The sequence below is a fragment of the Zonotrichia albicollis genome, chromosome 3 (assembly GCF_047830755.1).
Source record: "Zonotrichia albicollis isolate bZonAlb1 chromosome 3, bZonAlb1.hap1, whole genome shotgun sequence".
Lineage (NCBI taxonomy): Eukaryota > Metazoa > Chordata > Aves > Passeriformes > Passerellidae > Zonotrichia > Zonotrichia albicollis.
In genome coordinates, this window is record NC_133821.1 from 41,594,053 (window position 1) to 41,620,596 (window position 26,544).

Below are 26,544 nucleotides of genomic sequence, written 5' to 3' on the forward strand. Positions count from 1 at the left end.
CTAAAGAAAATAATTATTCTCTATTCAGCTCGATGTGCAAATGTCATCCCTATAATGTTGCAATTAAGAAGGCATACCTTAATATTACTTAATAGTAAGGCGGCCTATTCATTAGAAATACTACTGACCATGGTGCATTCAGAACCCCAAGCACCCTCACATCAAGGCAGAGTAGCTGTTTAAAGGAGAAATTTTCAGCAAACAGAGCTTACCTAGATGGTATTTAATTACTTGTAATCTAAACCAGGAGATTAGGCCAGTAATCTTGTGCTTTCCTGTACTCTGATCCTTTTATCATAATTAAAAGACAGTTACAATGCATACACACAGATTGGCTTAATTATTACAGCACTATAACCCATCTCATCATTTCCTAAATCTTCAGTGCCAGATTCAGTCAACAGCCTATGCTTTCTGCAAAGAAAGGAACAACATTTTACAGGCTGAACTACCAGAGATGCAGTTATTTCAGGTGACTTTTCAAGAAAGGCCTTATCTGTATCTTCAGCATAGGATTACATACACACACACACACACACCTGCCCCCATAAGAGAGTCATCTACTTAAAATTAAGGATAAAGATATTCCTGCTGAAAACTGTTTTAAGCTACTTTTTTCTCCCTGACTAATAGTTAAGTGATATTTAGTCACTTATTTAGTAAGAGATATTTAATGTGGTAACAAGGAAAAGGATTATCTAAAGGAGTATTTTTTCCCCAATGCTTGCAAGTTAGTCCAAAAGTTTATATTTTACTTTTTAAAAATTCCATCTCATTCATTGTAAAGTTGTAACTTCTTTATCTCTGAAGACAACAGTCATTAAACTTCTCATGTAATTAATACTACATGGAAACTCACTCAGAGACTGTTGGGCTTTTTTTAAAGAGGCAGGAAATTATAGCTGTATTGACTAAATCTGCATGAGCAGTTTGCCCTCTGGTGACTAACTTTGTGAGAACGTTTTGCAATACATATAAGAAGACTGGTATGAATAAACAACAACTGGCATGTTTGCAGGCTCCATATGAAAAATCATTAAAGGTATTAAAATAAATGGTGTGCATTGGTTGTACCAGTGCAGTATGATTTCCTTTAAATTAAGAGAGAAACTAACTGGAAGGTAAAAGTGTCAAGAAGATGAAGAACAGAAATTCAACTGCAGAAATAACACATACAGAGAAGAACTGAAATTCCAAAATTTTGCCTAAGACTTCTGAAGGCTAAGACAAAATAAAGGAACAAAAGGTCCCTATCTGCATACATTTCTCAAGGACACGAAAGGCAAGTCCAAAACCAGGTTGTCCCAAAATCAGTAGAAAAATAGTATCATCTCTCAGTAACTGATGAGGAAAAGAAGTGCAAGGCAAAAAAACCCCAACTTGTCTAGTATCACAAAGAAATCCTCATTGACTGTGAAAAGGAAATCAAGTCAGGATCCTAGCTAGCTGTCTAGCTGTTAGATCACATTTCTTTCATATGAAATGGCTAAAGAACTGAAAAGTCATCAGTTACATTTTGTTCTATTATCCAATCACATTTGTCCCACACACCTGATTTCCCTAACAGCTTAAATCACCTCAGCAAACAGCTGTACATCCCTTACAGCCAGCTGCTCCAAAAGGTCTCCACAAGGGAGGTTCTTCTTGGTCTTGCCCTGCTTATGTATGCAAGGCCTGTTGAAATGTTGTCTGAGTTAGCTGCAGTCACTGTTCACCTAAATTCTTTCCCACTGTCCTTAGCTAAGAGCTGCTGTTGGACAGTAACTACTTCCATTTGGAGATGCTCAAATGTGTAGATGTACAAGTTAATAGTAATGATAGAGAAAAGGAAATTCTGGGGGTGGAATCCAAGAAAGAATTACAAAGTAGAGTTAACTTCCTAATTCACTGTTGTGTCTTGCTTGAATTCACCAGGAGGTTTAGTTAGTTTCAAGACCAGTAGAAGCAGGAAAATTTCTTCGATGATCACAAATATTGATCATAAACACACATCTTCCCAGCAACCTCAAAACATAACTTTCTCTTGGCCACCTAGCACATAACCTTAGCACTCTAAAAAAATAAACGCTGTTTCTAGACTCCTTCCCTTGTAAAATACCTTCTGAAAACAGCTCTTTCACCATCTGGCATTCCTCCTGCTCTCTCTCAGCCTCTTGTGTGGCAGTACAAGGGAAAAGAAAAAGGTAGCTGCTAATCCTGTACAATTTTGACGTGACATTAACAATCAGAATCCTAGAAAACACGCAGTCAGCTCGACAGATATCCTTATGAATTTCTAAATACTCCTCTGGCAGTAGTGCCTAACATCTCCAATGGCAAACTACATTTTAAATAAAAGACAAACCATGAACCTGCATAATACTTTTTAAAGGAATGAGTTGAATGATTCTAGAACACGTACTCTGATATTGCCCTCTCTTCTCAGGCAGAAAGAGTTAAATATCCTCTTTTTATTCCCCAAAGGCTGCTGGTCCCACGCAGAGGTGCCATGTTTTATTTAAAACATGCTCTCTCTCAGTAACCACTTGTTCTAATTGGCAAGGCAAGGCTGGGTCCCCAAAGCACACAGCTCGTTAGATTCAGTTTGGATTACAAAAACACGATGAAACAAACTGCATTGAAATGTACAAATTAACAGCTCAGGAGTGCACGACATGGACACAGAATTAGATTGTAATATGGAACAAACTCCACAGGGAGACTAAGGAACAAATCACTAGTGTCTCTATAAACTATAGAAGGGTTCCAAATGAGCACATACACAAAACGGAACATAGACTTTTCCATAAATCAAGCAAATTGCTAAATTAGAAAAAAAAGAATAACATTTCTTCTTCTATCTTATGCACACATTTATAGGGGAACAGAGTCATAAAAAAGTTAAATAAATTAAACCTGTGGGTTGCACATCCTCAATAGGTAACTCCACTTTCATGCTGACAAAGTGCAAACATCATGGCAATTAAGTCGTATTTCTAAACATTTTTTTTACATCAACACAGAACCTATACACCAGAGACTAAATTACAGCTGGTGCTTCAATGAGTCATTTGGAAAGGTTACAAGTTAGAAGGGGAACAAGATATTAAGAAAAGAGAAAGAAACTGGCTTTACCATAAAGAAAAAAAAAACATACTAGAAAACAAAGCTATGAAAAATTAAAAATAATGTAAGTCTGAGGAAAAAAAGGGCTTGAGCACTTTTCTTTGCTTGCAGATCAATCTGTACAATGGGACTGGCAATCCCCTGAGATAAGAAAAAGAAAATACATGGAAAACATCAGTGATGTCTTGTCAAGACAGAGCAAAAATTTCATTAAGACACTTTCGTACTCTTTTCAAGAAGCCAGTACTGAGAGAAGGTCATATTTTTGTGTGAGTGTAATTTATATTTTTAACAAATAAGCCCCAGTCTACTAGATTGAATTTTGCAAGATGTAATCCAACAGCCACTAATGTCCTACAGGGTAGTTTGCTGATAGGATTGATTGACTGTAAAATGATAACAGTTATTAATTAAAAGGCATTCAATTTTACTAGACTGTGTTGGTGAAAAGACCCTTATGTGACAGGATAATGCCCCACTAACTTAAAGAAGCCATAAAGAAGAAAAGAGAAAAAGAAGACCCTGTTCTACTTCAATACACAACATTTGAGTGGCAGCTGTGAAAGAAATTCTTTCTTCCACTAACAATTGCACAGAAACTTCATGGGTCTGTCCCCCCTTCAGTGCTTGCCCCTTCCCACTATTTGATCCAGGAGAACTTAAAGGAGGATGAAAAGGGACAAAATAATTGAGCTGAGCCACTGGCCCTGTTGACACCCTTCATTGCACTGCTGTGTACACAATGTCTTCACACAGCCAGGTCCTGGGAAGGTGAGGGTTGTGCCTTCTACTCAGCATCTTCCACACCTTTTTATACAATGCATAGCCATATCATATCATTTACTGTCACAAAGCAACACAGGAGCACTGTACTCTGCAGCTTCCATGCCACAACAATGTAGATAAGGATAACTCAAGTCTTGTTTTACTAACTCCACTCAACATGTGATGTGTATTTTAACTCCAGCAAGGCTAGAATGCTTCAGGTATCCCTCTCTCCCAACTTTCCAATTCTCCGGTATATACTGAGACCTAGGAAGGCACTGTATAAATATGCTAGATGATTTGGTTGATGTTTACTTTTGACAAATGTAAAATGATTAGTCCTAAGCTTAGATCATACAACTGTATTTAAATAAATTCATTTTCTCCTGATTTGTATTTCCCCTCTAAACCTTTAAGACAGGTTAGGGTTAAAAGGAGTCAACTAAAAATCCCATCCCCACCTTTCCACAAAATACTGCCCTGTTTTAACAATCCAAACAGAGCTACTACTCAGATTTTTAAATTTTTTTCAAAGTCAAAGAATAATACATACTAACAGAGAAAAAGAAATTATTTGGGTCAGCAGTGCGAATCAAGCATATAAATAACTGAAGCAGTTTATCCAATTTTTTCTTAATGCCATTTCATGGTGACTCTCTTTTTCAAGCTTAGCGCACATCTCACATTTCAAGCTTACTAATTATGCTAGGACATCTTTTTCCTACCAGGTTTACCCATTTAGAAATTTTTTGGGTACAGAGTAAAAGAAATTGAGTGTATGCCAAACAATATCTATGGTTGTATCTGAAATGTTGCATTCTTTACTAGAAGGTGCTCTAGAAATACGAAACATTTCTGGTACCACTGTAACAGCTATACAATTTTCCAAAGAAATATTTAGCTGCAAGTTTGACTGTGTAATGGAAGTTAAAGATGAAGCTTGACTACTTTCAAACTCCAGTCAGTGAGGACCATTTTTTGTAGCAAGCAGTCCATGTACTTCAAAGCACAAAGATGTGAATATAGCAGCAAATTCTAACCTAATGAAGCAACAGATTGAGGCACTGGCTTCTATTAGGAGCCAACAAAGGGAATACCATATTGAAAAAAGAAATGTCTTGTGGTAAAGAAAACTAGTTCTTAGTCATGTTTTCAAATTTCTGGAAACACTTCTTGCTGCTTTTCTAACAAAGCATTAAAACTTGTGGATTCACATCAGAAATTACAAGTGTATGAAAAATACAAACATAAAATATTTGTATCATTCTTTCAGGACTGAAAACTTTATGACCACAATGCCTAACGAAGCATAATTTAGTAATTACCATACAACAGGGTACAGCAAAAAAAGCGTAACGTGAACTAGCAACATGCAAGATGCACCTGCTGAAAAGATTTCCAGGAAGCAAGCTGAAAGCTTGACTAAGAATCAAACCAGCAGTTAATTAACAGCAAAATCTATTTAGGCAGGAACGCTGATTTTTGCCAGCTAATGCTTACAATAGGAGTCATTACTGCCAGACGTGGCAGCAATAACAGACAAGTTGTAAAGAGCTCCCAAGATTTACAAAAACTGAGAGAAAAGGAAATTGTACTATTCAATGAGTCTGAGACACAAAAACTTGCCAATTTTGTAAGCTCCAAAAACTGCGTGTGATTTAAGCATGACAAAATAAAGATCTGCTCAACAAAGGAGGAAGGTTAAGATATGCAAAAATATTAAGTAACTCCATAGTCAGATACCTGAGTTCAGGCAATAGGTGAATAATCTGACACTTCTAGGTTCAGATGATAAATAGACATTAATATGTACTATGTTTCTTTTTCACTCCTTATTAGATCTTTTCAATTCAGGAACATAAAAAATACTATCAAAATTTCAAAATTTCATAACAGCCTAGCACAGAGTTAAGCATACGCATTGAAAATACAGATGCGGTTCTAGCAATACTGACTTTCCGCTACTATAATGAAGATTAAAAATTTCTAATTTTTTACTCATCAAGAATCCAGTAATTAAAAAAGGTGTTTTACTTCAACCTAAAAACAAGACCAATCTATGAGTGGAAGCCCCTAAAACTCAGACAATTCTTGCGTTATATGGCTGAGTTATTTTTTCAGTTTCAGTAACACTGATATAGTACTTTGCACAATATGAATATAAATATTGCACAGCTGGATTAAGGGACAGATACCCACCTCTAGAAGTTCCAATTACATGTTCAGATAGAATTCCTATGATTTTGATTCACAAATCCATGAAAATTCTAACCATATTTCAACTTCTTCCAATTTTGCAATTGCATCTCTCCACCAAACCATCCAGTGCTGCACTTACCTTTAGCTTCACACACTACTGAAAAAGCTGAAATCCATTTCCTGTACCTCTCTTTCCATTGCTGATAGAACACAGCACAAATTAAGCCTTCCAGGGTCATAATCAAATGGAATAAAATAGACTGCATTTTTGGGGGGTGATGTAAGTAGAAAGTGTAGTCTTATCCTTTTCTCTATTTAAATTTTTGTTCTTACTCTGTAATAGTTCGTTCTGTGACTGTTCCCAGAGGTTCCAATTAAAATTGAATTCTTGAGGTACAGGTGCCGTTTCCATGAATGCAGAATTTCTGCCTGAAAGATTCTACTTTATCAAGTGGCATTTCAAAAGGTACTCAAACAATGTCCCTACCTGAAGTTGATACTAGAACTTCCATAAACCTAATGGGAGCAAAGATAGGTTAATAAAGAGTACTTTTGAAAAATTTAACTTATCACTGTCCTGTATTTAATCACTCAAAATTCACAGTTGAGTGTAATGAAAAAATAAATGCTGCAGCATTCTTGAAAGATGTGGGGTCATTAAGGGAGATACTTTGGCCATAATTTACATTGTTTTTACTTATCAGCCTATATTCTGACCAAAAGAATAAACATCAAAAAGCCTCCCAAACCCACATTACTTTACTGAATTTGTATCCTAGATGCATGGCAAGTCTGAAGTAACTATGTCTTCACCATCTAAAGAGCATATTTACTCGAAGCACTTCAATATGTAGGGTTGCACTTGTTCTGTATCTGGAGACTCTGAGGCATTGATAACACATGGTCAGCACTGAATTGGAGACAGAATGTTGTGAAGTACTTTGCAGAAGTACAATTAACTTGAAATTACTTCAGAGAAGCTCTTGAACATTTTAGAGTCTGTTGCTTCTACAGGGTTTAAGTAAAGTCAGGTATTCCTTATTGGAATAAGCAGATGGTGTGAAGAGGAGGCAAAGACAGCTGAAGAGGGCAGCTAACTTCAAGCTGTTCTGCAGTATTTATCAACCCTTATCTGCAAGCTAAGAACTAGTCTGGAGCAAAAGAACAGCAATTTTGTGGTTGTACAGAAGAGCTTAGTGAACTTTTTTGGATCCACATGAACACACTGGGCAGTTACAGACAAAGGGCTGCACGTATCTGTGCAGTATGCAGCTCACTCTTGCCATACACTCAGCACTTCTTGCCAACAACTTATCTCAGTAATATCTTGTGAGCACTGTTCTCATGTTTAATGTATAAAAAAAGTACAAAAGATAGTCAAAATAAGGAATGTTAGTCTCCCTGCCATATTATCTGGTTGCTTTTGCTGTTTGTTTCATCTTTGCACAAATGTGGGTGAAAGCTCAGTGAATTTTAGTTTGATAATAAATTTAGAAAACAGAAGCACTTGGTCAAACAATAAGGCAAATTGACATTACCCCTTGCTCCAATTCTGGCCTAATTAATCCAATTTATGTCAAACTTGATCATTTTTCCCCCAAGGGATGGGTGTCTTTTTTTAGGAATGGTATTCTCAAATTCAGTGTCCCACTGAAACTCCAAACCACAAGCCACTCCCTTCTCTTCCCTTCCCCTAGCGGGGAGGAGAACTGGAGGCACAAAGGTAAAGATCTCAGGCTGAGATAACAACAATTTACTGGAAACAGCAATGAGATAAGAGAAGGAACATTGACAGTGACAATATTATTAACAAAAATGTACCAGAGAGAGGAAAGTGGTTCACATGCAAAATGCTCAGAACTGGCATTACCCAACCACTCTCTCTGCCAGACTTTCTTGACTGGAAGACACCCCTTCTCCCTGGAGGAGTGTCCCCTTCCCCCACCCCTGGCTATGAGGTGAGATGGTGCAGAATTACCTCATGGAACCTGCACAAAGTAACCCTGGCCTGGCACAACCAGAACTATGGGGAAGCCAGGAAATGCAGAAGCAAAGAAGACTTCATGATCATGTATTTACAAACTTGTTGACAGTTCAGAAAGTCTGAAAAACCTGCTAAGGTAGGGATGTTCTGTGAATAAATCATACTGTACTGCAAACAGAATATTTCATCCCTTCAGGACTTGTTGCCCTTCTCCCCTGATATATGTAAGAAAGGAATGCTTACACAAATGTAAGGGTCTTTCCTGCAGTGTGTGTCTCAAATTTTTTTTTTTTTTTAAAGGAAGACTGGATTCTTCCCTCTAGAAAAAAATGATCAAAAGAAGTAATTTAAAGAGTTACTAACCTTTTTCATTGTGTGGATTTCTTTTTTCTGAAATAAAAGAAAAAGGAAACGATGGTCAAGACAAATAGTCTTTTGAAATTTTCCCTCTGCTTCAACACATTTGAATAAATAATCTGCCATTTTAAAAGAGAAAAAAGAGGAACTAGTTTTCACATCCTTTCTCTGGAGCGCCTGAAACAGTGAAAAACATCTTTCAACACCTTACTTGCCTAAAATCTTGCTACCTGTGGTGGTTCAATTTACAGAAACAGGAGTACATATCTTTCTATATCAGTATGTAGCTAGAAACCCAGTATAGAAAAATATGCTAAAGCTATTTCAGTAACATCAAGGAAAAAAAAGAAAAAATAGAAAACCACTTTTATGTTGGAATGATGACACTGAGAGGTTTTGAATTATGACTCCAACAGAGTTGGAGTAGTTTTAATACTACTTGTTGAAGAAACCATAGTTAAGATCTAAATAAGATAAACTTGTCTTTTTCCACAGCACCTTCTACAGTACCTTTATTCCAACCACTAGCAGCTCTTTAAGTTACTAAAACTCTTACAGAGACTTATGTCATTAAAATAAGCAGGCTCTAAGGAACATCTTGAAAAATTAAAAACATAAGCTCTCCCACCTCCACCCCGCCAATCACATAAGGTCTCATCTTAAAATTTTACAGCAGAGAAAAATTAACTTTATCAGAGGTAATGGCATTTCGGAAAAATTGCAGAATAGAAGCCAAGAACTTTTCTTTTCTTTAAAAAGAAACAAAATTACAAACAAACAAAAAAAATCCAAACCAGTAAACACCAAAAGAAAAGATGCTCTGTCTGATGCCTGGTCTGCTGGCTGTGAAGTGCTGGGTACTCTGCTAAACTCAGCAAATGAGGGCTGGGCTGTTTTGATGTCACATAATCAGAACACCTGCATTGCTGAGTACCCAAACACAAGCCACTTACAGTGCTAGTATGAATATAACAGCCCTACTGAGTCAAATCAAAGACTTGTTTGTGAATGTGGACAGTAGGGAAAGAGTACAAGAAATGACTTATACTTTCTTCAATATACCATTTCCAGAGACCCATACCTTTGGAAAACAGCCAGAGAAATACATTTTGCTGAACAACCTTTTAGCAATCTTTATTTCCCAGGTGTTTGTTTAATGAAGTGATGTTGAACCCTAGTTCTGAAATCTAAGTCAAAATTCTTTTTTTTGTTGTTGTTTTAAAAACGCAAAATAAGCTTTAAAGTTAAAAAAAAAACAAATGCCGGACCTTTTAAAATTTTATCTGTTGCCCCAAGGCAGTTAAAAACTATGAGCTATGACAGGACCTTAATTATAATTAAAAGTAAGCTTACATTACTAAGTAATACAAAAAAATTGATTCAGAAGGGCAAAGCTAGAAGCTGCTAACAGGAAAAGGTCAAAAACAATTCTTAAGATTTTACAAAATAGCAATGACCTTACAATAGGAAAATAATATGAAGTAATTAGAACAGCCTACCAATGACTTACTGATGATTTAATATTCAAGGGCTGCAAGTTAGAGGAAATGAAATGAGGTGTTCTATGCTAACTTTTTATTTTAATTTTTTTTATCCATTCTATATATCAGAAGTTATTACACAATAAATCCTACAAAATTCCAAATTACAATTCAGACTTATGTGTTGTGGAAACCACATCATCCATACAGGAGCTGTGCTGGCAATGGGGCTCTGTAGTACAAGGATGTACCTAAATTCCCTGAACTTCAAGAATTAAGTTTGATGGGTACATTTACACAAGAGGTTCTTGATTAGCAAATAAAGGAAGCACTAAAGTGAGGAAAATCTGATTACATATACACACTGAAGGAAAAGAAACCCATGCACAAATCCTAAGGGAGATGCCAACAATGTGGTTTCAATAATCTAAGGGAAACACAAAACCTTTTACTGCACTTACCAGCAAAGCATTTGGAACACAGATTCATAGTCTTGCTGGACCTGGGGCAAAAAATAAAAAAAATAGAGCTAAAAAATTCATTATATTTCTAATCAATACAGGGAAGTTTTGGGGGCAATGAAGCAAGGGTACAGAGAAGGTGAGAATTTAAATGGCTAGGAATCAAAGGTAAGTGGCTAGAAGTGGCTGAACTAGAAACAAGAATATAGAAGACTTTGTATGGTAACCTCTTTCCAAGAGTTTCCAAAATATGACTTCTACACATTTATCTCATATATGAAAATAAACTTACATTACCATTCAATATATATGTTACACATTCATCATTCAAATCTTTGTATTGCAATGTGATAATAATGATAGATAGGAAGCACCAATACATTCCATTTGAATTGCAGACTCCCCTTGGCAACAGTTCTGCAGTCCTGACAAATCCTGAATACAATACAGCAATGGAAAAATTAAAGTATTGTACTTATAAGGACACAGACAGATGTGCTCTTGGAAGTCTAGATGGAATGGTTTAACTAGTTATTACATTAAGCTGTTCCTTACTACCCTCAGCTGTATTCAGCAGTCATTTAAAATAACCTGGCTGACTTTGCACCGAATGGACTAGTATAGTTCACATGACCCACAAGGGTGGCTCAGCTTTGAGGGCAGCAACCTTCAGCTGAGAGAAAAACAGCAGGAGAACATCAGCAACATCTTAAGCCTCCCAGATGCCTACAAAGTCAATTATGCCACAGGTGTTCAAATCTCAGAAAGTCAGTAGCCTTAAAAAAAAAAAAGGTTATAAGACCTCTCTAAGGCTCCACTGAAAATACCCAAAGCAATACACTATGTTAACCCCAGTTTACAAGAAGTTCTCTTCTAACATCACATCTCCTTTACAAAGTGAACCTGCAGAATATTCTCTAAAATTCCCTGTGTTGGATTATCTTTAGGTACGAATGAACTGGTTTCTGTGCACACTGCCCAATACTTGATTTGTTCAGCATTCCTGAATCAACTCTGCCATGATCTACAGGCATTAACCCATCCTGGGCAAGTCTGAAAGCACCTATTAACAGGCAAGGTTGCACCAAAACTGTCCATGCCCATAAGATCTTTTTTCCTCCCCAGAGCAGCCTCCAGCTGGAACACACAATTTAGCCAAATTAGTTGCACATTTCTCTCTAGAAAAATACTTACAAAGAAACAACTGAGACTACCAAAACAGTTGTTTTCTACCTCCAACCAAACAGGAAAGGAATTTTGAGAGGACATCTGAGTCTAACAACACATCAATAATAAAAAACTGCTTGTTACCTTGAGACAAAAAAAATCTGACAACTTTGTCAAAGCAATTGTATCATAAATGAACACATATCAGAATTATAGATTCTCCCTGCCTGAATTTGCAGATGGTTATTTTAAACTACTTTCTAGTAACAAAGTAAACCCAGACCTGGTCAATCATATCTTGATATCAGTCACACCAAACATTACAGATGCTTTTCAATTCATGCCCATCTGAAAGCTGGGTTACATCAGGCTCAAAAATTCTATAAGAACACATATCACTGGAGATTTGAGACATAACCATTTGCCAGCTATAGCAAGAGCCACAGACACATGAAAGCTAGTTTTAAATGCAAACAGTAAGCGCACAGGAGAAAAGTTAATTTCCAAGAAAAGAAAAGCGAAACAGCATTTGTAGCCATAGAAATATATCTTCAGATTGATACCCAAAGATTCAATGTGTTGATGGTCTCCACAGATTATCTACCTTCAAGAGAACTGCAACTGAAAACAGCATGGTGAGTGAACACCTCCAGCATCAGTGTGCTGCAGTTCAGTACTCACTGCTTATGGGTCAGACCCTCTGGAGCAGCTCAATATGCCAGGCAGGACCTGCTCTGCAAAGCCATTAAACCCCAGGGGCAGCAAAGAAAAAGAAAGGCAGAGTTCAGCTGGTTCATGCTGATGACACTGGAATGAGCAATGACAAATGTTTTCAGTGGTATAAGCAATCATCTCAGCTGTTAAATATCAATCCAAAGCCTCATATAATACTTACTTATCAGCACACAAACAATGAAAAACACAGACACAAACACAACACAGAGCTCTGTGAAAACGAGTAAAAAAGGCTGCCATGTACATCTAACAGACAAAACTCCATTAAATTCTCTGAAAGGACAGAACTATTGGACAAGGGACCTTGTAAGCCAAGTAACACTGTTATAGTTTCAAGGATCACTTTCCTTTAGATCCTTGTATACGCCTTTTCAAGGCATCCAAGGCAGTCTGAGGCTGCTACTAGGATGAGAACCCAAACCTTGAGTGTTTTTTTAATGAGTTTCTTTTACATAGCCACTTATGTGACAGCAGATACACACAGCAGCACTAAACTAGAACTAAGAAAAGACAGAGTAACAGCATTGATCAACAATCAGCTTCTTTATGAAAATGCAATATTTATTTAGAGCAAAAGTTTTATAAAGAAAATGCATTACGCAGTTTATGTACATCAAATTTTGTAGGTCAGGGTATGCCAAGTAAAATGTTTGACAGTCTTTTGCTATACTGCAAATCCTTCCTCCCACTGCTAGGATCTCCTCTTTTCAGCAGGCAAGGGTTCACTCACCAGACTTAAAACTGAGCAAACCTGCATCTTGCTGTTCTCTCGTGGAGCACATGTTAACCACATCACTGGTTTAATTATTTCTCAGTGAATACAGAATTCACCAGAAGCTCATAGTGCCAGGGAGGAACACAAAAATGTAAAATTTCTTTGTTCCCCACAGCCTTCTCAAATATTCCATACATCTGCAATCTGTTATTTCTAGGAACAATTTGATGTGAAACACTAAAAGTTCTGAAATATCAAAGTCTTAATCATCACACAGCCTTTTATTTCCACTTCATAGGAAAAAGAGGGTCATGGATGACTTTTAGGGAAGGCAATACAATTCCTGAGTCTAGGAACACATAATATCATGACTGTAGTGGTGTATAAGGCACAGCAAAGCTAGAACTCTAAGACAGCCCTGGCAATGAGAATTTTGTGGTTCAGACTGCAAGTCTTTAGGCTGACAGACAGCACTTCTACACCCTTCTGACACAGCTGGCTTGGGATATGCTTCTGAATCACATATCACCACAGTTTTTAACTGCACATATTATAGCAATTCCTAGATTTCCCTCATGAAAAGTCAGCTCCATGCTGAACAGCACCTCATCCAGCATTACTCAGAGCATACATTTTATATGTACAATATTCCTAGAAAGTAATTTTTATACAGATAATTTATAATCTCTACTTGTACATAATTTAAGCTGGCATTCAGAAAGACATTCATATTTATAGATAAATCAAGTCAAATAGAGTGGTATTATCGCTGAGGCAGAATATATGGTTAAACCCTCTTTGGAGGTACTTCCATTTGTCAAAAAGAAACCATTTAACTAAAGTGTAACACAAAATCATTATGTAGATTGGAAACCGCAAGGTGAAGCAAGCTCAGAAGGTCAAGTGGCAGACTAAGTGAGGATACTTCAAGCCCAGAGGCTACAGAATGATTGCATGCAACAGTTCTGCAGGGTTTGGTCTGAAAGCAGTGAGGGTACTAAAACTGCCTCTGCTGCCAAAGGAAAAAACCTTCTCCCTTAACAACATGGCCATGAAAGCAGTAGCAATGACACAGGGACTTTGAAAGCGAAGAAATTTACAGAAATGGGAAATCCTGGAAGTTCTAACATGTTTATACTTTAAGCAGGAAATAAATTGCATGTAAGGGTAAAAATAAAATGTGTATTTGAGACTCTCCAAACCATCATCCCTTACTTGTGCTGTTGTGCTACAACTTGCCACAGCAAAGGGAACTATTTGAGCATCAGACAGACACACACACAGACCACTCACTGTAAGGTCCAACCTCAGAAAGATGCACATCTGCACCTACAACTTCAAGGTGCATAATGCAAACTGAGAGCCAGCAATGGGAGTTAAATAGCAAACATCACATACTTTAAATCCTATATGTGCTCATATTGTGTACCACAATTGATATATAACTAATTGAGAAAACTAAAGAGATCGCTTACCTGATTCCATTTTCATATGGTACTTCCTTGACATTCTTATAAAGGTGTGAAGTGGCTTTATCTGCTCCAAGAAGAGCATTTGATCTTACAAACTCAATTTTATGCTCTATCCTATCAATTGTTCCTTTTATTCCCTGCCATTTTACAGTATATCACTGCAAGGTACCATCCAAATCAATGCATATTCTACTCTGTCTTCACTGGAAATTTGGTTTTCCTTCTCCCTCCTCTTCCAATAAATGACTACCAATACAAAACCACATTCAGAGAATGCAAGTGAATTCTAGCCCTAAATTTCAAAGAAACAACTGTTAGATGCACAGCAGCTGATCAGAATAAAAATAATCAAAAGACAATCTCACTGAAGATTCAAGAACAAGTCACATGTGGAAATTTTGTGCAGTCAAAGAGAGTTAAAAAGAAGTACACCAAAACTTGACTGATCTCAAGATACTCAGTCTCCAAAAAGAAACTTCTGCCAAGAAACTCAGACAGGCACACCTAATAAATAATGAAGGGTTTGGTAACAGAATCCTCCATTTTCCAGCAGATGGTCAGGTGCTTCATAACTTCCCCATCCCATCTTTAGGACAAAAAACAAAAGGAGACCAGAAACACTAAATCTAATACTATCTTTACTCTACACAAGTGCCAAAGGGCAGTACAAAATGCTCAGTTTCACCTGTATTAGCACGCCACCTAGACTTTTTAAGGTAATGGTGAACTAGCATTATCAGTGCAGATGTTCACCAATGACAAGAATTGTGCAGTTGCCTCAGAGTAAAAATTCTGCTACTACATACAGGTACATACATACATTGTCATACTACATACATTGTCAATGCTTGAAAAACAACACTAGAATAATCATAATTCCTTAAACTAATTTTTGGTCATGTGTCTTTTGATGATGGAAGACTAAGGATTTTGGAGAAAAAATGCTTTCATGCAGCAAATCTGCATTAGACATTTAGTTTTAAAGACATTAAAAACCACAGATGCTAATTAAGGATGACTATAAAATCCCAGGTTCTGTCTTTTTATTGGAAAAAAGCCTTCCAGCACATCTAGGTGGTTTGTTACGATTCAGAAGTTGCTATGACTCGGTAGCAGGAAAACGTATCAGCTTCAGTGTCCCTGTAATTGCACTGGTGATTAAATGCAGCATGTTAAATGCTTCTTGGTCCCCTTCCAGCACAGCAATTACAGCAGGATCACAGTGCCACTACAGTACAAATGTGTATCAGCCCCTGAATGATACCTGTCCAACACTGACAGGGGCCCTATGTTTGAGAAAAATTAACGTAGTATGAATCATGTAACTAATTAGTTAAAACTACAAAGATACTCCCTATATGCTCAGCACATACTGTATCATGCATTTTGCAACTTAGGACGACTATACTCATGTTAAATCAATGCATTTATACTACTGTAGTTAATGACCTGTCACCATTTCCATTAGAAAGCAATTTTCAAAACCTTAGACCTCTGCTAAGAATTCACTGTGGGCTGAATCCTGGCACAGGGCAAAAGCAAAACCATAGCAGACACATTTACTTTCATCCAAATAAATTAGAAGGATTATTTATTACTAAAAGAAAATCGATCCAATTCTGTATTTCCCTGACACTTTTCATCATTCATTCAGAGCATCTAATGCTTCACCTTGTACAGGAGAGAGGTTAATTAGGCTGTGTTAATAAGATCCTCCATTGTTCTTTGAAAGTTCTACATATTCTGTGCATTACCTTCGGAAAAAAGCCATTTTACTTTTCTAAATCAGAAGTCACCTCACTGATTTCATATATGCTGTATATTTGATATTAATAGGTCCTTTGTGATTTATAATCTTGTTAAGGGAATATAGGGAAGTTTTTTGGGGCAGTTTAAACAATTATTAATATTTTTAAACTGAGGTAATTCAATCATTCTTCATAAATGATGCATGCCAAATTCCTTTCAAATAAAAGAGCAGAAGTGGACCGTGGTAAATGCAGGTGGACCTACAGAGAACTCAGCAATGAGAAAATCACATGCAGTCAGAAACAGATTTTTAAGTGAACTAAGATCTGAAATTAAATATCCCATGAATGCACTCAAAATCACACTTTATCATCTGTTCTGTATCTATATGCTCAGGGTTAAGAACTTCAATTCAGAAAGTGATGTCAGTAACATTTTTTATTATTACAGCTACTATAGCGGGTTGTGCTTTAAAAACATCAGTATTCTGGTGCTGGACTTCTTATTTTCACTACAAACAATTTGAATGTTGTTTATCTGAAGATTTTTATTAAGCTGCTGTAAATGATGCTTCAATCAGTGAATCACATGTGCTTACCTCAATTTGAACTGAAATGAAGGGCAAACTTTATGAACTTTACAGTGTACTAGTGGAAAGTCCTTCTGGCAGCTTTCCACACTCAAAAGATATGTTGGTGTTGGTGTGCTGATATCCCAATGAAGTACTTGGATCCTAGTTTAATTTCTCCAATGGTTACACTAAAGCATCCTTTTTAAACTCCGTAACTGAAAGACTTTTTATGCTTTAAATACATAAAGACACAGAAGTGTTCAGTTGAAAATCAGTCCAGAAAAGAGCATAAAAACACAAGTGCTAAGATGGGAGAACGTGGAAAATAGTGCAGTACCTGAGTCTTACAAAACACAAAAAACACTGATAGTTTTCACGAAAGCCTTCTCCAACAATTCTTAAAATAAACTGCAAAAGAATCCAGTGCATGTAAACGAGCCAAGACAGATTGTAAGAACTTCGATCTGATACATCTGGGTTTCTAGCTGAGCTTACAACGTTGTTGCCCTCCAGTCAAAGCTAAATGGTTCGTATTCCCATGAATACACAACTCTATGCTTTTAAAGAACAATCTCAGCAGCAAAATCATATACCAAACATTGTTCTGATAACTCTTCAAAAACCTTTTTCAAGATGTGTAGCCTACTATTTAAAGGACAATTAAACGTTTGGAATTCTAAGAGTTGAAGAAGCCTTTAGTAAAGTAGGAATAAAACTTGAAAGCTGTGAGCTACACACCTTCCACCAACTCCTCAAAGATATTATTTTGCTGTATATTGCAGGTAATAACTAACATTGCCCTATGACAACACAATCATCCTCCTGAGATTTACAATATGAGATATTAACTTTATCTTTTTCCTCAGATCAGACACTCCAATAAATGCTCTGCTGATAAGCACCACTCAAAAATTTATTCAATTTCTGCTACTCCTTGTACCACAGGAGTAGCAAATAGATACTAAATAGTAAAACATTCTTAGGGAAAAAAAAAAAGCAGCTGGAAGAAACCTCAAGAAAGAAACTGTTTTGTCCCTGGACTTAAAGGTATGGGTTTGAATTACATATCAAACTTTGCCAGGAAAGCCTCCTAAAATACTTCCTAACCTGAACTGCCAGATTTAGCATAGAAAGTAGAAAAATGTTTGATTCTCACTGATTTTTAACCCAGTGTGTCTCTTCTGTACACAAATGGATAGCAAAGCATTACATTTTTTAAATCAAAGTTCTTTTTCTATGGCACAAGTACACTTAAGAATGCCTGCCATTATGATGGCTAAAAATGGTTAGAAAGTTTGAATTCTTGGTGTGGGGGGAGAGGGGAATAACTTTGCAAAGTATTTCCAAGACTGCAGGCTTTATGGCAAGTAACATTTAAAAGGACAAGGTACACAAACTGGTTTTAAAATGCTGTGGTTGCTTTAGTATTAACAAATCATGCTAATAAAGTCTGGTATAAATATTGTGCCATGTGGATTCTCTCAAAAGCTAGCAGAACACCCGAATTATATAACAAAGTACTTTGTTGCAGAGCTCTACATTTTGTGTCTAACAAGTCAAACATTAATCAAGCAAAAAGGAGTTGCAAATGTTGCCCATCCTAAACATTGAGAGAGCAGGCACTTGAAGGTGCACTATATGCAAAAGATCTGACAGAATGAGTTAGAATCCCAACCATTCTTTTGACCATTCATTTCTATGAGTTAAAAACACAGGAAGCTAGGTTCAGAAATAAAGCAGCCAAAACCAAGAGGACAGAGTATTCCTTGGACAAAGCAAGAAAGCATTACTATTGTGAGGTGGGTAAAGAGCTCTGTCCTGTTTGGACAAGGCTGTCCAGAAGGATCCCTCACCTGCCTAGACAACACCAAAAAGCAGCAAGGAGAGATATTTTGTTAATGAGAGACAAACTCCCTTTTATGGTTCTCTGTACTCCTTGGTTACTGAATCCTTCTGGAACTGCCCACCATTATAGAATTGTGGCACTTCTCCAAAAGCAGCTGAAGAATTTGGACAACATGCCTGCAATTCTATTTACTACATTATTCATAAACACATCTGAAAGAAGGTACCAGTATGGAAGTTAGCAGGCATTTTTCCTCCTCCCCATTTAAAACAAGTTTCAGTAGTCCCCAGAAGTTTACTTGGATGTTCACCATGGGAAATTCACTTTCTTTCATCCTACCCTGCCTTATACCCAATTGTACAGTCAAGAAGCAATGGGGCTCTTACTCTGGTCACTGCTGCCTCTCCCGCTGACTGACTACACACAGACATTTCCAGTTCTCAGGTGAAAATGCAGCTCTGTCTTGTGATCCTATTTTGGAAAACAAGAGTACTTCAGCTCCTCCTCAGGAATCTGAACTGTATTAAGATTATGCCTACACTAGGAGCAATCTGCCAGTTAGCTAAACAAGACATTCCTTGAAGCAGATCTACCTACACTGTCAGAAAACAATTCCACCCTGCTGTTACAATAGCAGAAAAATAAGACAAAGAAAGTAGGAAAAAAAACCACATTAAAAGTCACTTTTAAAATTTGAATGAACCACCCAAGACTATCTTACTCTTAGCAAAAGCAGGTTTACATGTTCATGTTGGTCATCCCAGAATTTTGGCCATTTTCCAAATAGCTCTCAGGTGGACATTTGTCCCTGATTTTCTATCTATCAGGCATGAGAGGCTCCCACCCTCAAAAGAACCATCCCAGAGTAAAGAAAAAGAGTGTAACTCTCTTGCTATACTGCAGAAATGTTATGAACTAATGTTTTCACCAACACATTACACAAAGTCTTGGCTCAGAACAACACTTAGGAATGTTTAACCTTGAGAAGAGATATCCTCTCATAAGTACTTTGAGGTTTTCTAACAGTTCAGCATCATTCCAACTAATACAGCATTTCTAACCGGCATAAAACTGCTTATAAATAATTCTTTCACAATGTTTTTGTGTTAAACATTCAACTTCTAAAGCATCCGAAAAAACTAAATAAAACAGGTAAAATATAGGACAACAAAGAGTTAAGGAACAAACCAACATAAACATGTTTGGTAAAACCACTTCAAAAAGCAAACAAACCCTCAAAAAAACCCCAAAACACTATAAACAAGAATTTGGCTGATAATAAAAAAGACTTACACAAAGCAAGACACTAATCTGAATATGGAAAAGGTGTGATTTTTTTCTTTCCCACATGTGCACCCAGGGACAAACACAGGTAAAGAAATACAACAGCAGTTATACTCTAACCACCATTAGTTCAGTGAAAAATGACATTTGACAGGCTGGGACCCAGAGTTCCACTGACAGCTCATATAAAGCAGCATCCTCTTTTCAGCAGTGTTCAGTACAAAGTTGCTTTCTCAGGAGCTTCTAAGACACAGTGGACACTGGCCATGGAAAGTGTCTTCAGCCCCAAGATCCTTCACTTGCTGAAGAAGTTTGCTCTATGAAATATCCCAAATCAGTCCATTCAAAAGCAATTCCAAAAGTAGGGGGTGTAGGAAATCTGAACAATTAAGAAATCCAAAATGAAATGGAAGTGCTTGAGAGACTTGAGTAGTTTTTTTTAGGGGGAACGGGAACATTATTTTGGGTTTTTTGTTTGGTTGGTTTTGAGGTTTTCTCAAGCTGTGATTGAAATATTAAACATGAAAGATTTTAAAAATCTGAAAATATCATCTCTTCCCTGCATCTTCAACACAATTTCCAAGACCTGAACTTGACCCAGGGAATGTTGCTCAATGTCATTTTTTTTTTCAAGTAAGGGATTTTGGAAAGTGTATGAGTTAACAATGTTGTAGACTTCAGTAACTGAACTGCAAGTAAATGTGCTCTTTTGCTCAAATTCTATGATTCATGTGCCCAGGAGGAACAACTGCCTTAACTCCACTTTATCCAGCTATGTTATCTGAAAACTCTTCTCAATTTTACTTTGAATAGAAAAATGCTTAGAACAAATTTAACTGGGCTAAAGAACTACACATTAAAAAATAGATTGTAATAAACATCCTGAGCATATGACTCAAGCCAAAATGTCCAGAATTTGTGGCTGAAAAATAGGAAACAAATTTAAAATAATGTAATGCACCACAATGTCTATGTCTTGCATTTTCCAGCATTCTGAATGCAAATGCATGATCTCCAAGAACAATTACAATAAAAATAGTACTCCATGTTTTTTCAGAAAGAAAAAGCACTTAAATACCGCACTACAATTCTAGAAAGAGAAAAAAGGTTATTTACTAAATGGAGATTTTAAACCTGTCTATCACTGATATAGTATGAAATACTAAAATATATTAAATCTTCTCATTACCTACAGTTAGCTTATAGGTCTGGCTGCTGGTCTTTCTGTAATTGTAGCCATACAGTTTGGTTCTACTACAGAAGAATTAAGTTTATTAAGTTACTGTAGTAAAGCTTTTTCAAAACACAGATTAAGTGTATTCCATGCATTCTTTTAGTAGACAGTATTCCAGTCTTTGCTATTTTCTTTTATCACATGTTAATTCAAGTTAACATGCACCTGACTCATTGAATAAAACTGACATACTACTAGTCTATGTTTGTTAATTTCTTACAGACAAAAATTGAAACTCTTCAAACAAACACCCAACAAAAGAAGAACTCTCTGTTATGGGAAAGCTTACAGCATAAACCTTTCCATGTATAACTTTCTCTGTAAATAATGCAACAAAAGGAAACAATTAAATAAAAGTATTTTGAGTCTTAATATGTAAATGTTAATAATTATAGAGATGCTTCTCTTTTTTCTTTTAAATCAACACCTTTCCATTCTCTTTTGCGGTAGTATGGCCACTGCTACTGTCACGGGATTGATGAGGGAGTCAACAGCATGGAGTATCTTCCATAAGAACTGAAACAGAATGAGCACAGTACACAAAAAACAACCCAGACAGAATCAGAGCTGAACTGAATCTATCAGACAAGTGTCACAATGTCATAATGGAACACTGGCATATTTATGCTAGATTATTCTGAGTTTCTTATTTTTGCATCTTTCAACTTTCTATACCTTTTCAAAATATTACATAAAATTATATTTCTCAAAATTCTAAAGGGAAGAAACAGCATTTTTTTCCACATACTCAGATTTGGTAGTTAACATAGCTATCCCAGCAAAACACTATTAAATAAAATATCCAAGTGCTGGGGATCATGTCAGAATCCTAAATTGTTTTGTTTCTGACTGTGACCAAAAACTGTTCTCTGTGCATGTTCAACTGCAGCATGCCTGAAAATCAATCCCTTATATCCACTATGAGCATCTGCACCAAAAGTACAGAAAGGATCGTTGAAAAGAACAGATTCACAGATACATTTTAAGAATCTTTCTCCATACAGCCTGTCATCTCAGGCTTAAAGGACTCACTGTTTGAAATTTTAACTAACACTCACCACTGTAAATGCAGCTGCTGTTATCCCTGACACAGAACAAATTATTCTTTATGCTGTCAATCAGCACTGCTCACCATCCAACAATCTACTACACGCACATTCTAATCACTTTTGCATGGGCCAACTTCCAGCTACCCCCATCACACCTGGGGACTTGTTAAATCATTCCTAGCATTTGTTAAATTGGAACCAATGGCATGAACATCAAACTCTTATTTACACAATTACTACCTGAGAAGACAGTCAGATTTACAACAAACATACTCTCTAATCAGAAGTTTAATATTTATTTTCTTAAAGGTATTATGGTGAATTGGGTGCAAAAGAAATAATGCAGGTGTTGTGGTATGTATGCAACTACAGCCAACTTCAAAAGTATCTTGCACATATAATTCCTAAAATCATTTATTTTCCTGAGCGATGTTTATGGTATGAGCTCGGCTTGTGTTAAATCAAAAGCATTTCTAAGAGAGACCAGCTGTGTCCCACAGTGTTCACTAATACAGGAGGTTATTTATCAGTAAATATTCCACCTGGTTTTTTTGAGCACATCCCATGAAGAACAGGCAAATTGTTCCAGTGTATCTAATTGACCTACCAAGAGAAAATGGACCAGACTCCAAATCTCAGTTTAGTTCTTGGCAAGAGTTTAGTTATTTTTTAAAGTCTGGAGAACTTTAAAAAAAAATTTAAAATATCAGACATGGCAATAAAAAAGCAGCAAAGGAAGTTGGGGAGAGACTGCTCATCTTTTATTAGATGGTGCTCACTTGCCCTTCGCCTTCACACTTAACCAAGGTCAGAAAATTAAATTTATAGTTTGTTCAATAAAAAAATGTTAATGACTCAATATACTTTCAAATATACAATTGGTCTAAAATCCATGGATTGTACCCAGCACCTTTAAAGTGATGTGGCATCACAGAAAAGTACCCACAGAGGTAGGAGTTAACATAATGCCTATCTGCTGCACTAACAAAATCTGTACTCTGGGTCTCTGCTAGTGTGCACTGAACATTTATAATTCTCTAGGTACTCTAACATCTGTGAAACATTTTACAACTCAAACTATCAGCACACATGGGCTTCTGCTGTTGTAAACACTGAATCAGCTGAACTACTAGAAACACTAAAAAGAATTTAGTGTACAAAGGAAATGCATTACAGAAGCAGGCTACCACAATCAGTACCAATGGCTGAGTCACAACAGGACTTAGAGCAAGTTCTGAAGACCTTCCCTGAGCTCTACAAAACCCAAATTAAATACATAACCTGCTTACACTTGCATTGCAAGGTTCCAGCGAATGCCACCTGCAGTGGGCACTACTAGATGATAATTTTGACTGCAAATGCCCATGTCTGCAAATAAATCTCTAGGGAAGAAATACCACTCAGCATTCAGTAATCAAATACATTTATTGATGTGGTAGTCTTCTGTGTTATTAGAAGGGGAAATGCTGAATACTGTATTAAATGAAACTGGATCAATATTATAACTTAGCATATTACAAGATTCAATATCATGTAAGCAAAACAACCCAGGAAACTTACCCAGTATAGAAAAGAAAATATGAGCAATTACACAAGCATGTATCTGTTTGCCTCCTTTTTACAGCAAATCAGAAGGTGAGAGAATGAACACATTGGAAGGTGTCATTACCAAGCAAAGATTCTATAAAAACAAATATGAACATTTACTGTATTTAAATAGAAAGTGAGTCATTCACAAAATGCTTCAGAAATGCCGAAGTGAATAAAATCATAACTTTTACTCTTCCTGCTCCCTCAGTAAAGGTTTGTGCAGGAACTCCCACTTCTGCTCTTGAGACTTTAGTAACTTCAGCAGAAGCAAAGAAGCAGGCCCACCAGATCTACTGAAAAATCTCAGTCTTTAAGTGTCTCTATAAAGGTTAAAACAACAACAGAAAAAAAGCAAGTGAGACACTTTATTTCAGTAGTCCCTCTCTAAAAAGGTAAGTAGCTTAGTATTTTCAAATGGCTGGGGCTTCAGATTCCACAATTTTATTCTCCTTCAAATTTCATTTGCAAGTCATCTGAGAACTGTAATTATTGTAAAATTGTAAGAAGCAATTGTAAAATATGTAACTGTAATCATAGATAACGCTTTTGCTTTTCTATGCATCACATGACATGCATCGCTGACTGCTCATGGCTTTCGTAATGTAAAAGTACAAAGCAAAATAAAGATATATTGCTTCAAAGTCATTTTCTCTAGACAACTTTCTAAACACACATTAAACCTTCACACATGAAATAAAATGCCTTAAAATTATGAAATATGTTTCTCCCTGTTACAATACTCACTCTAGGGGAAAAAACTCAACAAAAAGCCACCCAAAAAAAGTCAAAAATCCAAAAATCCTCTTATTTCCCCACCTATCTTATGCTATTTTTGCTATGAAAGCTTATTTTCTTACTATTTGTGAACCAGCAACCAATACTTTCCTAAAGCTTCAAGATGCAAATAGAATTCTAGCTTGCATTTGACTGCATCACCTGTCATAGTTTACCCATCAGCTACAGCAACCATCCCTGTAAGCAGTTTCAGAGAAATAAAAGTTATATTCAGTTTTGTATTTTTGCTACACTGCAAGAAAACCATAACTACACTGCAGGTTTCATTTTTCCTTTATAACACCTATACTAAAACTGGTCACACAGTGTGGGCAAGGTTTGCTCCTGCAATACAGTGTGAACATTTCATCCCAGAGCACAGTGTCCAGAAGCCTCCTCAATAATAGTGCCAAAATGGTCCAAAGGAAAAAAAAAAGTTTTTGAACTACCTGCTTCTTACCTCTGAGCTGCCAATGGGACAGACTGTCATATCTGTCTCTCCATGTTCTGCTTTTTGTTCCCTAAAGGTGTCTTATTTTGAATCATCACTTTCCGCTGGAATAGAAGTATTACATATATGGTTTAAAAAAAAATCCTCTGAATTGGAATACTCAGTTGAATACTCTGGTCTTCATTCTTCAGTGAAGTTCCCTGATGTACAAAGCAATGCACTTATACATCAGGCCCAAAGGTTTTGAAAATTTTTATCTTACTATTATACAGCTGAAGGTCAGTGACTGCAGCTGTACTTCTGGCATTTATAACATAAGAAGAATAGAAAGTATGATTTTATAGAAGTGTCTCAAATAATTCAAAGGCTGCTTAGGGGAAGGCAAAAGACCTCCAAAAACATTAGCCTTCTCCATAAAAGCTGTTTTGTATGAAAGCTTTACATTCTGTTGATACCACATGTAATTAAAAGCAGAATTTATATGGATGGAGTAATGCAGGTTTTTGCACTACTGACTCATCTTCCAAGTTCCTGATGCTTTTGAAACTGTGCTGAATCAAACATCACACCCTGCAATGCCAGAGCTTACAGCAATGTCAGAGCTTACAGCTTGTCTGGACTCACGGACTATTTCTTACCCAGTGTAGGTATCCACATCTCACTGACACTAGAGGGGCTTTTTTGGGTGCATTTATTATGGCAAACACACAAATATTCCAAAGACCTTTCAAACTCACAAGATAAAACATCAAACATACATACTAATGACAGCTATTGTCCCTGGTTCTTTGCCCTGCCACCTCTCCTCTAAATTTAACAAGGAAGTATGGGAATTTGAAAACCTGTTGATTCAGGATACTCAAACTTAAGTATATTTTAAACACCTTTTTTTTTTCTGTTACCATCATCTGAATTATTGCCCTCTCACCAGTCAATGTGTTCAGTAATCCTGTCTTGTCCCCTACCTCAAACAATTTATTTGATCACTCTGATTAGGAAAAATCCTAATGCTACCAGTGCTGTCAGACTCCATGAGATACTCAAACATATTGCACAATGAGGCTGCAGAGAAACTCACGTAAGAGTTAAAAAGCAACAGAGTGGACCCACTACATTTAGGATTTCCAAATTCTTCCCTCGAACTTGTAGACTATTTTGCAGGCTGTAAACATCCTCATGCAAAAATCCACAAAAGAAAAATTACTGTATCTTTTTGAAGCAAAACAGATATTTGAAGGCATTTCTAGCTCAAAACTGAAAATATGTCAAATGATGCAAAAATTTGGTATACTGCTATGGGGTCTGTCAAAAAAAATAGTCATAAATAGAATGTGAACATAATGCTGATGAAGTATTTTTTCCAAAACAGTTTACAATCAGAAACAATAGCAGGTTACTGTGGTGTGATGCATCTTACCAAGGGGGTAAACATTTCTATTTTAGTACACACACAAAATGATCTCTGCCAGTAATTAAACACATAAAAGACTAACCAGTAAGAAGTAAAAAAACCAAAGCTTGCCTTAGGAAATTATTAAATAAGTATCATGAAACT

General features: G+C 36.5%; 1 protein-coding gene across 3 annotated transcripts in view; it reads right to left on the reverse strand.

The window, feature by feature from the left end:
* Positions 1 to 26,544, reverse strand: part of ZFAND3 (zinc finger AN1-type containing 3) — a 142,215-nt gene that overhangs the window by 99,172 nt on the left and 16,499 nt on the right. For all 3 annotated transcript variants that reach the window (XM_074537236.1, XM_074537237.1, XM_074537235.1), the window contains exons 2-3: positions 10,353 to 10,393; positions 8,417 to 8,443 (exon numbers count right to left, since the gene is read on the reverse strand). In XM_074537236.1, coding sequence (XP_074393337.1) covers positions 8,417 to 8,443; positions 10,353 to 10,393 — 68 coding nt within the window. The remainder of the gene's footprint in view (positions 1 to 8,416; positions 8,444 to 10,352; positions 10,394 to 26,544) is intronic.